Genomic DNA, 15,944 nt, shown 5'->3' with positions numbered 1-15,944 from the left:
GCGTCTGACTTTGGCTCAGGTCATGATCTCACGGTCCGTGAGTTCGAGCCCCGCGTCGGGCTCTGTGCTGACAGCTCAGAGCCTGGAGCCTGTTTCAGATTCTGTGTGTCTCTCTCTCTGACCCTCCCCTGTTCATGCTCTATCTCTCTCTGTCTCAAAAATAAATAAACGTTAAAAAAAAAAATTAAAAAAAAAAAAGTATAAACTGAAAAAGACATCACAATAAGGACGAAGCCTAGAAAGGGAAATGAGGAAGCAGCTCAGAAGGTTTTTTCACAAAGTACACAATGAGTAACAGGCACTGCCTAATGTGTTATGATTCGCTATCGCAGCCTTGACCTGAAGGAGCTCAGCACGACCATCACAAAATGGAACCCAGAATGCCATTAGCAATCTATACACCCCATTTTTGCTCAAACACTGCCACTCCCAGGATACGTAGGGAAAGAGGATTGAGAAACCTTGACCTCAGAGCAGGAAAAAACCTCTCAATACCATATTCTGTCAAAGATATTAGTGATAACTTAGATAAGAAAACAATTCAAACCACTCTTTAATGAAAATCCATCAGACTCTCCCTGAGTACAGTCCTTAGACAACTTTAGGCCAGTATACCCTAGGGCAGCCTGGCTGGTCTGATAAGCCAGCTGATGAGCTCAGAGAGTAACCAATGCTACGATTCTGCCTCACAGTACACTGTAATTCCCTGGCTTCAGTCCTGACGAAGATGGGCAGCTGAAATCCAGAGATGTCCAAGGGAAGTGCTTATATCTCTTCTTCAGGGCTAGAAACAGATTTGAAATTGAGCTCAACAATTCTTGCCCTCTCACTAGTAGCCTTTCAAATTCAAGGGGACCACTGGTGTACAGAAGGGAAAACAGAACTGCTCAAGAGTGAAAGGACATGAGGGCATCCTGTGCACACACAGCTATTCAAGTCCATTTATGATTTTCACATAAACTTGCTGTTTCTTAGGTGAAGGAAGAACTATAGGGAACTGGCTGAGCACTTCCACAGGGGAGGCAGAGAAAGAGAAACTTTAGATCTCTTCACGAACCGAGAACTTAAAAGTGGAACTTCTAAAGCCACAAATGCATTAAACAGAATTTAACAGCTACAGGAGGAAGTCTCTAGTGTCCATTTCCTCATGACTTTTTTATACTCTAAGCATTTATTCATCACTCTTTAACAGTCTTGGTTTGACCTCCCCTGCCCAGATAGGGTCCCCAGAGTAACCAAGAACGTGGATTGCCCAATAGCCCAGATGAAGGGTGCAATGAGACTTGGTCCAGACAGAGTTCAAGAGCAGAGGTGAGCTACAGTGAGAGGCTACAAGAGGTTGTCTGACTCCAACACTAAAAGGCTGCTGGCAGAAGACAGACTGAGCTCCCAGGAGGTCTTCAAGAATCCAGTTTCCCTGGCAAATTGCATCACTCAGGCTCCCTTTAACTAGTGCTACGATACTTGACTGTACAGAGCCTGAAGTGTTCTTTAGTCACGGCGGAAGTGTATCTTGAAGGTAGGCAATAAATCAAGTCTTACATTGGAGCCAAAGGTCACAGTTATACTTACATCCAAGTATTCATCCAGGCCTAACTTGGTAAATTCATACTGGAGGTGAACTCTGAAATTCATGTCTTCTACTGAATGGACTACAATATTAATAAACTGCATAGAGGCCACCTGCAATGAAATTGCCAGTGGGTTAGATGGCTGAAAACTTGTTTTCTCAGTTTAAACATAGGCATATGCTTTCAATTACACAAATCTAAACTCACTCACCGACCTCCTTTTCCTTCGTTTCATTGGGTCTTTAAAAATATTTTGTAATTTTTCAAATTCAAAAGTCATAGAGATACCACAGTAAAATACCCCTCGTCATCCACTAGGGTGACCATGATCAAAATGGAAAACCATACCGAGAGCTGCAAGGAGGTGGAAAAAGTGGAACCCTCATCCACTGCTGCCAGAGATGTAGACCAGTGCAGCCACTTTGAAAAGTTTGACCATTCCACAAAATATTAATGACAGAGTTACCATAGGATCCAGCAACGCTGTCCTGGGTATATCCCCACGAGAAATGAAAATACATGTCCATCCAGAAACTTATACACAAATGTTCATAATGGCATTATTTACTATTATTTATATTAGTATAACTAATATATATTCTATATATCGTATTATTTTATATTATTCATTATTTCCCAGAAAGTGGGGGGGGGGGGGGGAACGCAATGTCCATCAAGTGATGGGTTAAAAAATATAACCTATCAACACAATGGAATATTAGGTGACAATAAAAAGGCAGTGAAGTACTGATGCATCTTACAATGTGGATGAACTTGAAAACATTATGCTAAATGAAACCAGTCTGTCATAAAAGACCATATAAGTTATGATTCCATCCATATGAAGTATCCAGAACAGGCAAGTCTGTGGAGATAGAAAGTAGATTAGCAGCTGCCTAGGTCTGGGGATAGGAAGTGGGCAGTAACTATGACGGGGTCTTTCTGGGATGACAATGTGTTCTAAATTAGACTGCAGTGATGGCCACACAACCCTGCAAGTATGCAAAAAATGCGTTGAATTGTCCACTTTCAATGGGTAGGTTAGATGTTATGTTAACCACCTGTCAGTAAAACTTTTTAAAAAGTCTTATGGGTGGGTATATAGAACAAACTGTGTAAGTTATTACAGGCATGTTATAGAAAATGTGAAAATTATTATAAAAAAGAACATTTTAAAAAATCACCTATAATCGTACCACAGGATAATCACTTCTAAAATTTCACTATGGGCCCGACCATACCAACAAGATTGTAATAGGATCTTTGACCCATCTTTCTGTTTTAAACAATCAACCGGCTTCCGTTCCACAAAACCCCTCGATTTACTAGCTCCCCACAACTGCATCAGTGGCCCTGAGACCTGCCACAGAGAAAATCAGTCCCCGGTTTGGTAAAGAACAAAACAAAGTTGAACAGATCTATTCTTTTTTCCTTTTTTTTTACGGTTTTATTTTTAAGTAATCTCTGTCCCCAAAGTGGGGCTCAAACTTACAACCCCAAGATCAACAGTCACATGCTCTACCAACTGAGCCAACCAGGAGTCCCTATCTTGGTTTTAATGCTGGCAGTTTAGGGCCACCTGGGTGGCTCAATCAGTTAAGCATCTGACTCTAGATTTTGACTCAGGTCATGCTCTCATGGTTCATGAGCCTGAGTCCCACATCGGGCCCCAAGTTGACAATGTGAAGCCTATTTGGGATATTCTCTCTGTCTCTCTCTCTCTCTCTCTCTCTCTCTCTCTCTCTCTCTCTGGCCCTTCCCTGCTCTCTCCCTCTCTCACAGTAAATATATAAAACTTAAAAAAAAAAAAATAATGACAGTTTATTTATGGTGAAAATACCTAACTAATACTTCCCCTCAATGGGTAAATGCAGTCTATACAAGGAGGCAAAATGATTAAAAAAAAAAAAATAGTGACAGTTTATTTATGGTAAAAATATCTTACTAATCCTTTCCCTCTATGGGTAAACACAGCCTGCGCAAAAAGGTAAAGTGAGTGAGGGATCCAGATGCACATTTACTCTGAAAACTGCCTTCTTCCTCTCTCCTCCAAACCCAGTTTCTTTTATCTTTTTTCAAATTGTTTCTATCGAGTTAGACTCTTCTTTGAGTATATGTTATACACTGGCTATCTTTGGAAGATATGTCAACTCTCTTGGTTCAAGGAGATTCTTTTGCAATGTAACTGAAAAAATGACTTCAAGTTCTATGGTTAAATGAGCTAAAGAAAGATTGTCAGGGTTTTTTTCCTTCTTCCTTCTGCTGCATTAGAAAAATTTATATTGTATTTTATGAGGAATATGTTGTTAAGGAGGTTGTGCAACTTAACTGCATTCCCAAGGACAGTTTAAGAAAAGCCTCATTTTCTGGAGGAAAATATGGTTGGATTTTTCCATTTCTCTTCTGAATAGTTGTTGAGTTTTATGATATGCCTGAGAAGCAACTATTTTGCTAGGTGACAGATGAATTGATCATTGTACCTGTATATTAGCAGTTTCTAAATTAGGTTCCTTGATGCATGTACATATAAGTAAATGACAAGAAATATATTCTCATTTCTAAGAAGTGCAGGCATTTTAAAGGGCTTAATTATATATAATTTCAGCACAAACTCAAATGGCAGAGGGATCCACAAGGTATGGTAATGAGTGAAGTATACCACGTGTAATACAGTAAGAAATGGTGTGGACCACGGCAAACTAGAAGGAGGATATTTAGACTTAAAAATGGGCGGGGTGGGGGGGAGCAGAGCTTGGGTAGCTCAGTGGGTTAAGCATCCGACTTCGGCTCAGGTCATGATCTCAGGGATGGTGACTTCAAGCCCTGCATCGGGCTCTGTGCTGACAGCTCAGAACCTGGAGCCTGCTTTTGATTCTATGTCTCCCTCTCTTTCTGCCCCTCCCCCGCTCCACCTCCCTCTCTCTCCCCCCCCAAAATAAGGAAACATTGAAAGAATGAAGAAAGAAAGAAAGAAAGAAAGAAAGAAAGAAAGAAAGAAAGAAAGAAAGAAAGAAAGAAAGAAAGAAAGAAAGAAAGAAAGACAGACAGACAGACTACTTGGCTCCAGCACTTGATACTCTGCAAAAACAGGGCCTAGTGTTGGCAGAAATTTTTAATTGAAAAAATTAGAAATCTATATTTGTATGCACAACTTTCAAATTTTTAATGGAAGGACATCACTGTCAGACTAAACTCACAAGCCTATAGGCTGGCTCAGCCTGGGAGCCTCCAGTTTGCAACCTCAGCTTTCAGGAACAAATAAGTTGCCCCTATGAAGGCAGAGCAAAGAAACTGCCACAGTGAGCCAGGGTATGACTTCTTCACATATTTATCACTAGTGCAAACACGGGCCTTAAACACTCCCCAAAATCCTAACAGCAAAATTAAAAAGCCAATGTATAGGGTGCCTGGGTGGCTCGGTCAGTCATGATCTCACAGTTTGTGGGTTCGAGCCTGCATCAGGCTCTGTGCTGACTACTCAGAGCCCGGAGCCTGCTTCAGATTCTCTGCCTCCCCCTCTCACTGCCCCTTCCCTGTTTGAACTTTGCCTCTCTCTCTCTGAAAAATAAATTTAAAAAAAAATTTTTTTTTAATTAAAAAGCCAGTGTAACAGCACTCCTTGTCTCACATTTTTTGCCTTTTTAAACAGCAAATAACATGCTTTATGGAACAGCAAGACTTCTCTATAAACAATTTCATCATTCTCACTACTTTCAGAAGGGCCTGAGGGCTAGGATGCATATAAAATGTAAAGACCCAGAAAAAAAATTCACATAAAAGGGTTAGAAATCTCCAAAATTATGTTTCATGTTTTACAGCCACTAAAGCAATTCAAATGAAAACTGTGCCTGGCACCCTAAGCATAAGTTTTAGAAGACTCACAATGTTAAGGAGTGACTGGTATACCTGCTCCGAGCTAGAAGTGACCTGAGGGACAAAGCCCAGGTGAGACCTCCCCAGAGCAGGAGCTGTGTATGTCAACTGGATTAGGTCAAAGAAAGCCTGCAGATCTGGATCCACCCACGGGAAGTGTGTCTCAGAAACTGTCTATCTTCAGTCCAAGATTAAGGTTTAAGTGTATGAATTTGGAAGTTCTCAAACTCCTACTGCTGTTCAAACCTGAAGAGGATAGTCCTAACGCTGAACCACACGTCCTTACATGTGAATTATCCCACTAAGGAGAACTGCAGTCTAACTCTGCCCTCACAGAGTTACCAGGGCAGGAATCACCCCTGTAGAGTAATTTGGGGGATATGTACAGTCAATTCTACAAACCAAAGCACTCTAGTCTTTGAGAATATAGTCTGGAGAAAGCCACTGGCTGAGGTATACAAAAAGCAAAATGGGCAAGATTCTTGTTTTCTGGGTTTTTTTGTTTGTTTGTTTTTCCCCCATGATCATTTTGAGAGAGAGAGAGATGGGGGGGGGGGGGGAGAGAGAGAGAGAGAGAGAGAGAGAGAGAGAGAGAGAGAGAGAGTGAGTGTGTGTGTGTGTGTGTGTGTGTGTGTGTGTGTGTGTGTGTGACAGAGACGGGAGAGGGCCAGAGAGAGAGAGAGAATCCCAAGCAGGCTCCATGCTGTCAGTGCAGAGCCTGACATGGGACTCGATCCCATGAACCGTGAGATCATGACCTGAGCAGAAATCAAGAGTTGGATGCTTAACTGACTGAGCCACCCAAGCATCCTAGATTCTTGACTTCTATCTTCAGGATCCTGATGCAGCTTTACTGACAGCTAAAGCTGGCAACCGCAGGTATATGTCCCAGCAGTTAACATCCTTTTCCCAAATGCATGCTTTCATCCTTTATTTGCTATAAATAATTAGTACTTTGGGTCTTTAGTACAGTATGTGCACGAGGAATAAAAATGGAAATAAACACTGTAAGGGAAAAATACAGATTGTGAGGAACACTCTAGATCGAATCTATAGCAGATTACACTCAATTTTCTGTCCTTTGTAACATTTATATGCACATACACACACATATGTATCATATATAAACATAAATGGGTTTAGGAAAAAGTGCAGAAACTGAGCTTGCCTTATTGATTGTAATGTGGTCCTGGAATAACTCACCATAAAATCTATGTTATTGTCTTCATTCCTGAAATGTTCCATCAACTTCTCAAAGCGCTGTTTTTCTCCGCAAACCTGAAATACACATTTTCATCACGCATATGAAATTCCAAACATAAGCATTCTAAAATTAGAGGCAGGAATTTTAGCATTAATAATTATTTCCAGAATATCTTTTTATTGCCTCTCTCACACACTGTTTCCTTCTCTTCTAAGCTGGTGAACTCACAAACAGCAACATGAGCCAGGCCCTAAAGCTAAGCCTTAGTTTCTTTTAAATGTTCCCCGATATATTGAAATCTATGTCAAATGTGTTTTCCTTTCATTGGTTATTTTTGCAGTCCAACAATTTTTTAGCCTGCATGCAGAATCTCAAAATGTTATGGTTTAAAAGAGGAAAACTGTAGCAACGCCCCCCCCCCCCCCCCCCCCATTTTCCTTTTTACAAAAGCACTTTTAAAACAGGTACGCTAAAAGATTTGGACAATTCAGTATTTAAGTTCCTTGAAAAGCAGATTGACAATGCTCCTATTACATCTAAATCAAGTGATTTTAACATAAACTACAACACAGAAGTAGACACCACAGCAGTAAAGTATCTAGTACTACAGTAGACACTTGGGAAGTTCTACTAACTCATTTAAGGCAAGTACAGAAATTTGCAGGAACTTATAAATTAGCAGCCCAGAGGCCTGAAACATTCAGCTCAAATTAATGTTTTCACCGAACAGGTAAAAGGGCAAGATAAATCACTATGAACTCAAGTGCTCCAAAGGATCTGGGTCTACATTGAGTCAAAAATACAGAGTCAAGGAAAGATTCGTAACAAGTAAGAACTCTCTGGAGACTTGTTCCCAAAATTAAAGGATAAACTTCAATTCTGCCAGTCACCTTACCAACCTTTATTTGGAGCCCACTGGCTTATTCTTTCTGCCTTCAGAAAGTATGCACCTGAACACCCTTGAGCTACATGTAGTGTTAGTAAGACAGTCCCTAGTCTTAACATTTTGAATTTAATCCGGGTTTCACATGCTTAGCTCAGTTTTTTGGTTCTATTTGTGATCTTAGAAATATATGTAGGATGATCCTGAAAAATTCCCCCAAAATGGTGTTTCATAATGTTATAATGCAGCCACTTAATTCCGCCATGTTAAATCCCACATAAATATTTATTTCAGTGAAGAGGAAGATTCAAGAAGACAGCAGTTTTGTCTGTTTGGTGCACTACACTACCTTCAGCATCTAAAACAATGCTTACCATGTTGGAAGCTCTCAATAATATTTGTTGAATTACACTGAAAAAAGGACAAATGACTAATTATGTTAAGATACACTTAATGAGAGGATGATCACGTTGACGAAAACAGAACCATCAGCCCATAGTAGACAGGTGCTACAGGTAAATCTTTAGTGGTAATTCCTGTCCAAACCATGTGATGGGAACATTAAGCCTTCAGCCTCTGAGGGCCTTCTAAGTCCCAAGGCAACTTAATTTTCTCAATAGATGCACACCACACTTTACCGTATTCAGACAACGACTCTCCACGTATTTATGCCTGCCTTAACAAAAAATAATTACAGAAGAAACAGTGCATGAACCCAGTCCGGAGGAAGACAACAAGGCTCCAGAGGGAGCACTGGAAGTCAAGCCTTTAAAAGCACGAATCCAATCCCACCGACAGAGCCTGATTCAATAGGACCGGGGGGTGCTGGGTGACACGCATGTGCACAATTTTAAAAACACTACAGAGGGGCGCCTGGGTGGCTCAGTCGGTTAAGCGTCCGACTTCAGCTCAGGTCACATCTCACGGTCCGTGAGTTCGAGCCCCGCGTCGGGCTCTGGACTGATGGCTCAGAGCCTGGAGCCTGCTTCCGATTCTGTGCCTCCCTCTCTCTCTGCCCCTCCCCTGTTCATGCTCTGTCTCTGTCTCAAAAATAAATAAAAACGTTAAAAAAAAATTTAAAAAACACTACAGATCATTTTGATGCAACTCCACAAAGGCAGAGACATTTAAAGGGATACTTTGTTCTGCCACTCATCTCAGCCAGCCCCTCTGGAGAATATGAAGCAAATTCCTGGAAGCAAAAGGTTTGTTAAGAGGCGGGGGGTTGAGGCATTACAAGCACAGCTCCCTAGACTATGACATAAGCCACATCTTGTGCCCAAAGGGACAAAACTCCCTAGCCTGCAAAAAGGACCCAGTGGGTGAAAACTGCCAAGGCTGGATATGGAAAGGATCAGAATTACAACCTGAATTTTCTTTAAGACAAACCCCAACATAAGAACTTGTTTCCCAGGTGAATGGTTTACTTCAATCTGTTTTGGGGAGGTTGGTAGTGGCAGGAGAAAGGAAGAGAAATTGTCTTGAAACTGCAAACAGCTACCAGCTACCAGAAGCTGTGACTAATGGTCTGTTGAGCAGCTAGCACTCAATAAACTAGAAGAAGCAACAGCTAACAATGAACAGTGATGATGAATACAATTCCTTCCACGCAAAACCATTCAAATCAAAGAATGTCAGGAATCTGGAAAGTACCTGGTGCCCTCTATTTATGAATGAGACTGATACCTAGACAGATCATACATCTATAATTTGATGAAAAGTCAATGCAGAAGCTAGAACCAGGTCCCCAAGTGCCAGCCTGATTGATGTTCTTTCTCCAACACAGCCTAGAATGTGCAGATAAACATATATTACTTAATCCTGGAATGCTTTAAACTATCTTCGCATCTGAGACAACAACAGATGAAAAATGTTCTTGTTAGAAAACCACAATCATGACACTGGGCATATACTTGATGTGCCTGCACCAGTCTTCCATGGAACTTCTTTTTTTTTTTTTTTTTTTCCAGTCAAGAGCTTTTTTTTTTTTTTATATGAAATTTATTGACAAATTGGTTTCCATACAACACCCAGTGCTCATCCCAAAAGGTGCCCTCCTCAATACCCATCACCCACCCTCTCCTCCCTCCCACCCCCCCATCAACCCTCAGTTTGTTCTCAGTTTTTAACAGTCTCTTATGCTTTGGCTCTCTCGCACTCTAACCTTTTTTTTTTTTTTTTTTTTTTTCTTCTTCCATGGAACTTCTAAAAATGGTGGATTCCTGGATCCAAATCAAGACCTACTGAATGAAAATCTCCACAATGGAACTAGGAATCTGTGCTTTTAACAACTATCCGTGGCTATTGAACCAGTAGCTTATATAATATAGACCAGCAGATTAAAGCCTGACTACCAATTGTAAACCAGGTAACCAGATCATTAATCCTCCAACTCATTCAATGTCTGACTTAACAATAAGGAGATACAGTTACTATAACTGGTTATCATGGGAATGAAGTAGGAATTTACCCACTGCCCCTGCATAGGTACAATGAATAATAAGGTAACTCCCAAATCAGAGACTGTGTGCAAGGCATTAGAAAAAAGGGATTTTATATGGCTGAGGAAAGCACATATGGGCAGCAAGAAAATGATTCACAGCCTGTTAACAAATTTTTTTTTTTTTAAAAAGGCATCAAAACTAGGACAAGCAATATTAGATTAATTTCGTGCTGGGTAAAGATCCCAAAAACCATGTAGTACCCTGGTAGACAGGACTGAAACAGACATTAAGAGCTTTGAATAGGGGCGCCTGGGTGGCTCAGTCGGTAGAGCATCCAACTTCGGCTCAGGTCATGATCTCATGGTTTGTGGGTTTGAGCCCCGTGTTGGGCTCTGTGCTGACAGCTCAGAGCCTGGAGCCTGCTTTGGATTCTGTGTCTCCCTCTCTCTCTGTCCCTCCCCTGCTCATGCTCTGTCTCTGTCTCAAAAATAAATAAAAAATAAAATAAAAGAGCTTTGAATATAAGCATTTCTTTAGAGAGCATCCTGTCAACAGATAAATCCATGCTAAGAACATATGTGTTAGGAAACAGAAATACCTTTGTCAAAAACAACAGACTTAATATCTTCCAATTTATAGCTGTTGTAAGCTTGGTGAAAAGAATCCCAATGCACAAAAATGACATATGGCCAGCAGAGATGCCAGCTTCAAGGAGCTTTGGAAGCATGATCTGATGGACCACTCTCCTCACTCACTGGGAGACCCAGAAGGGCCTCTCCTGTCAGCTTCACCAAGCCCCTCTCTGGAGAGGTTTAGGTAGACAGTTCTGCTGCCAATCTCGACTAATGAATTCAGGGTGGTATTTTCTGACACTGCTCCATGGGAACAGCAGGGATTCCAGAGGCCCCCTTTATTTCTACTGAAGGAAAGGAAGCATGCAAACCAGATTCACATTTGTTCCTACAATACTTCAGCAATCATTAAACAAGTGTATACCGTAATCCCACAGGAAATGGGAAGATATGTTTGGGGAGGTTGGTAAAGCTGTGTTCGGCATCAAAGGAAAGCCGTCTCAGCTCATACTGCTCACATCTGGACCACCCCCATACACTTGGTTCAAATGGGACAACCATGGCTGAACGTGTCTCTTCTTTCCTTTGACACTGACCTGGTTTTAGAAAACGGGAAGGATAAAAGAAACAAGATGCAATTCTCAGTTGCATTCAGAATCCACACATTGATTGGCCTTCATGGGGATGCACGCAAGGACTTCACCAAAGTGTACATAAGAGCCAGGAACGTATCCGCACGTATGTATTACTGAACGTTATATATTGCTGCAGAGATCTGCCATGTGCCAACAAAGGCCAGACAACGTATGATATGAGAACTTTCAAGTAAAAAAAAACTGTTTTGTGGCAACTGAAATCTGTCATTTCTTGACTTTCATATAATCAAAGGTATTTCTCATTCCCCCCAGCTAGCTTTAACACCAACTTACTGTATCGGTGATAAGAAGCCACTGAAGTAGGTGGGGGAATGAGCAAATTGAAGAAATTGCAGCCACAGATAGGCCCCGAAGAGGAGACTGCAGAGAATACTCCATCGGGAATTAGGCTTCCACTACTGGCAGCCAGGGCTACCAAAAATTAAGTCCGACAGCAGGAAGATAAAAGCGTATGTCCTGGAGAAACATTACTCTGCTGTAAACTGAACAGGCACCTTCATTTATAAATCAGTCTCATGTGAGTCAATACCCTGGCCCTGACTAACACCACAGAAAGCAAAAACCCTCAGGCTCAGGTCGTGGACCACAGACTTCAGTTTACTAAACATCCACCCATCCCTGAGGTCCTGCCTAACATCCACTCCTCTTTGCACCTTGAAGCTCTAACACTGATGGGGTCAGGGGATATGAGGGCAGATATAGGACTAAGCAGGGGACCCTAAAACCTGGGTCATAAGTCACAGCTCTGCCACCACTCTGCTGTGAGCTTGGACAACTTGGTGAACCTCTCTAGACTTCCATTTTCACATTCATTAATTCAAGAGCCTTAGGTTATATTTCTTGTTTTCAAGGCTGCTTTTAGAAAGCCTTAAGGGTGACAGAGGAATACTTGGGGGGCTCCCAAAGGGGGAGCTTGGCAGGCAAAGGAAAAACACAAGTAAGAAAGGTTCTTGGGACTGCCGTCCTGGTTTATCCAGCTCTGCTTTATTGCACTGAGTTGCCTGATAAGATTTCATTGAAAAAAGTTTCATTGAAGGTTTTCATTGCTAATAAAAGTTTGAAGAAAAAAAAAAACCAAAAACCTCACTTGCTATCTTGAAGCTCTAAAATTCTAATCTAGGCATGGCCATATAACATGATATTCCCAAACTGACCAGCCTGGAAGCTCTACACAAACCAAATTTAGAGGGAGGCACTCAGCTACACAGGTCCTGTGTACCATACATAAGGGCCAGGGCACTATCTCACAGCATCTCGCTCACTGGTTCCTATAAAGCAGATAAATCCTGCCCTGCCCAGATAAAATGGGCCACACCCAGGACAAACAACATACATTTTCACTTCAAGGAGAACTGAAGCAAAAGCACAACTTGTGCCAAAAAACGACTCAACTCTGCTCTCCATCTGTGAAAGACATTTCTGAACACTGTCCCAAACCATTTGGATAAATCTGGGGCTCTGGATGCAAAAGAGGCAGTGCTTTAAAGCGTCTCTAAGGGTGAACAGGGGTTAGGGGAGGATTTCCCTTAAGGCTAATAGCAAAGAAAAGATGGTTTTACAAAAGCCTGTAATAAAGAGTATTCTCGCCAGCCAGATGCTGAAATGAACAACAGACTGCCGGCCTTCAGCCACCTCTCCGTCCCCCTTCAAGGTCAATGACTGTCTTTGGCTTCCCCAGCAACAGCTCCCAGGGCACCACACAAAGTCTGCAGCCAGACTGAGGCCTGACTCTTATGAGGTGGTTATAAAACATGCTTCTGGGTTAGTTACATAAAAATTAAAGGCCCCTTGCTTAAGCGTTTCCTTCTTGCCCTGCTTGCCTGGTGCCTGCTTCAATACTTTCTTTTTCTCCCTCACAATAGGCCCCTGTGATCCACACGGCTCCCCGCAGGAAGGCACCTCTTAGGAGGCACGGTCTATTATGACTGATTAAGCTACCCTTCCCGGGGCCTGCCCAGGAACAAAAGTTCCGTTTTCTTCTCAGGGCCGCATGAAGTCAACAGTCGTTTCATAGTTTGCCCTAGGTGAAGAGCATCTTTTACCTTCCACTGAGAGTGCCCCCGGTCTGAGGATTACTTGACCCCATGACGGCCTGACAGAAGACCACTCTGCTGGGGTGTTCTGTGCTTGCAGGGGTCTACAACCTCTCTCCCCTCAGGTACCTGGACGTTTCACACACTGATACCACCCGGCTGCTGGGTCAGAAGCACACCACTTGGACCTACTGCTGGCTCTCATGTCTCCCGGGACTTAAGGCAGAAATATTCATCAGATTGAAACATTCTGCAACTAAAACACCTTATTCCACTCTGCAGAAAACTATGGAAAGCTGCACAACGGAATGCACTCTACAGTCTATTCAACCCTCCTCCCCCATAAATTAATACAACATTTCTGTCAATGTTGAACCGGTAAATATCTGATTAGGAGCCAGAGGTTTCATCCACGTAATGCTAATCACCCTCGTGGAAATTTCAGCCACTTTTCCAGATGTTTCAAACATCCAGATGTTTTGGCATGAGCCACACAAAACATCCAGATGACCCTCTACTTTTCATATATGTGTTCTGCTGTACCGAAAGAGTCCTGACACAGATGGAAGGGCTAGTAAAGTCCCCAAAGAATAACTCGTTGAAACACCACATCTTAAATGAGAAATGCCTTTTTACCACTTCCCTGAACAAAAATGACCTTCACTACATTCTAGAGAGTAAGACTGCACAATACAGTTCTTCACAAATGACATCTTCCAGAAATATTCCTAATGTTTGACTTGACTCTTTCTGGCTTCAATATAAGACATATCTCTTGGCCATCAGTAAGAACATATGGAGATTCTTTCAAGTCTTCTATTCCTACAGGAAGACCAGAATACACTGCAGCTCAAGACAGACTGGTATTTAACTAGCTACCTGAGGACTAAATGACAAGCAAAGGCCTTTGGTCTTCTCTGGGATGACTGATCCATCAGACTCCTCTAAAGTAGGAGAAGGCGTAACACTATCCTTTTTTTTTTTTTTCCATTCATTTCTCCTCACAGATTCCTCCTTTGAGCATACCCAATTTGGCCCAGCAAGGCAAGGGAGAGGACACAATGACACTTTCTAGCGGTCATCGAATGTTCACTGAATTGTACCAACAGCACAGGAGAGGAGTTGTTTAAATCCTGTGGCATTGTCACCACATATCTCAGGGCCTGCTTGGGAGGCAGATGTCAACCCATGCTCTCTTCACTCCGAATCACAAGTCGAACTAAATCTAACAAAGATGTGCAATGACTTCAGAGCCCTTAAAGACAAGGACTCTTTGTTTGCTAGATCAAAGACCTCGGTGCACAAACAGGCAAATGCCTGAGGTTTGTCCACTGCTCCCTCCTCTCATTCCACATCTCCTCCAGTTTCTTCTGTGCTCTGCCCTAATCCTGGATGTCTATCAGGAGGACCCTACTCTCATTTAAATGGAATCACTTCCACCTGGCCCAACAAGAGAGCAGACAGTGTACTTGGGAAACAGTTCTTAAAGTAATGGTTCTGGGTCCAAGGGTTTCTGAGGCCCTTTCACAGAGTCTGTGAGGTCAGAACTATTATTACAATGACACTAAGGTGTTAGTGCCTTTTTCACAGAGTAGGCAGAAGTGGTGCAGAAACAATTGGTGGGTGAATAAAACCACTGCTGCCTGGGCACAACTCAAGGCATTGGCACTAAGTATTACAGTAATCATTGCATTCATCAGTGTCCATTTAAAACAAAAAGCCAGAGTCACTTAAGAATACCCTTGATAAAAGGACATATCTGATAAAGGGTTAGTATTCAAAACACCTAAAGCACTGATACAATTCAACACTCAAAAAAACAAAAAACTGAATTAAAGATGGGCAGAAGACAGGAACAGATATTCCTCCAAAGAAGACCTACAGATGACCAACAGACACAGGAAAAGATGATCATCATTTACCATCAGGGAAATACAAATCAAAACCGCAATGATACACCACCTCACTCCTGTCAATGGCTAAAATCAACAATACAAGAAACAACAAGTGTTGGCGAGGATGTGGAGAAAAAGGAACCCTCTTACACTGCGGGTGGCAATACAAAGTGGTGCAGCCACTGTGGAAAACAGTATGGCGGTTCCTCAAAAAGTTAAAAATGGAATTAACACATGATCCAGTAATCGCACTGCTTGGTATTTACCCAAAGAATACAAAAACATTAATTCAAAGGGATACATGCACCCCGGTGTTCATCGCAGCATCATTTACAATTGCCAAATTGTGGAAGCAGCCCAAGTGTCTATCAATAGATGAATGGATAAAGAAGATGTGGGGCGTGTGTGTGTATGTGTAATGGAGTATTATTCAGCCATAACAAGAACGAAATCTTGTCATTTGCAACAACATGGATGGAGCTAAAAACTATAATGCTAAGCAAAATAAGTCAGAGAAATGTTTTCACTCATAATGTGGAATTTAAGAAAACAAACAAAGGAAAAAACCAGAGAAACCAAGAAGCAGATTCTTAACTACAGAGAATAAACAAATGGCTACCAGAGGGGAGGTGGGTGGGGGGAGGGGTGAAATAGGTGAAGGGGATTAAGAGTACATTTATCATAGAGAGCACTGAATAATGTATAGAACTGCTGAATCAATATATTGTACACCTGAAACTATTCTAACGCTGTATGTTAACTATCCTGGAATTAAAATTAAAAGCTTAAATAAAAAATACCCTTGATGATGCA

At 41.8% G+C, this 15,944-nt stretch overlaps 1 protein-coding gene across 14 annotated transcripts in view; it reads right to left on the bottom strand.

The window, feature by feature from the left end:
* Positions 1-15,944, bottom strand: part of FMNL2 (formin like 2) — a 312,817-nt gene that overhangs the window by 31,809 nt on the left and 265,064 nt on the right. For all 14 annotated transcript variants that reach the window (XM_045033816.1, XM_045033815.1, XM_045033820.1 and 11 more), the window contains 2 exons: positions 6,648-6,722; positions 1,573-1,683 (listed from right to left, as the gene is read on the bottom strand). In XM_045033816.1, coding sequence (XP_044889751.1) covers positions 1,573-1,683; positions 6,648-6,722 — 186 coding nt within the window. The remainder of the gene's footprint in view (positions 1-1,572; positions 1,684-6,647; positions 6,723-15,944) is intronic.

The sequence above is a fragment of the Felis catus genome, chromosome C1 (genome assembly GCF_018350175.1).
Source record: "Felis catus isolate Fca126 chromosome C1, F.catus_Fca126_mat1.0, whole genome shotgun sequence".
Taxonomy (NCBI): Eukaryota; Metazoa; Chordata; class Mammalia; order Carnivora; family Felidae; genus Felis; species Felis catus.
Note: the sequence above shows the minus strand (reverse complement) of the source record. Positions and strands in the feature narration are given on the sequence as shown.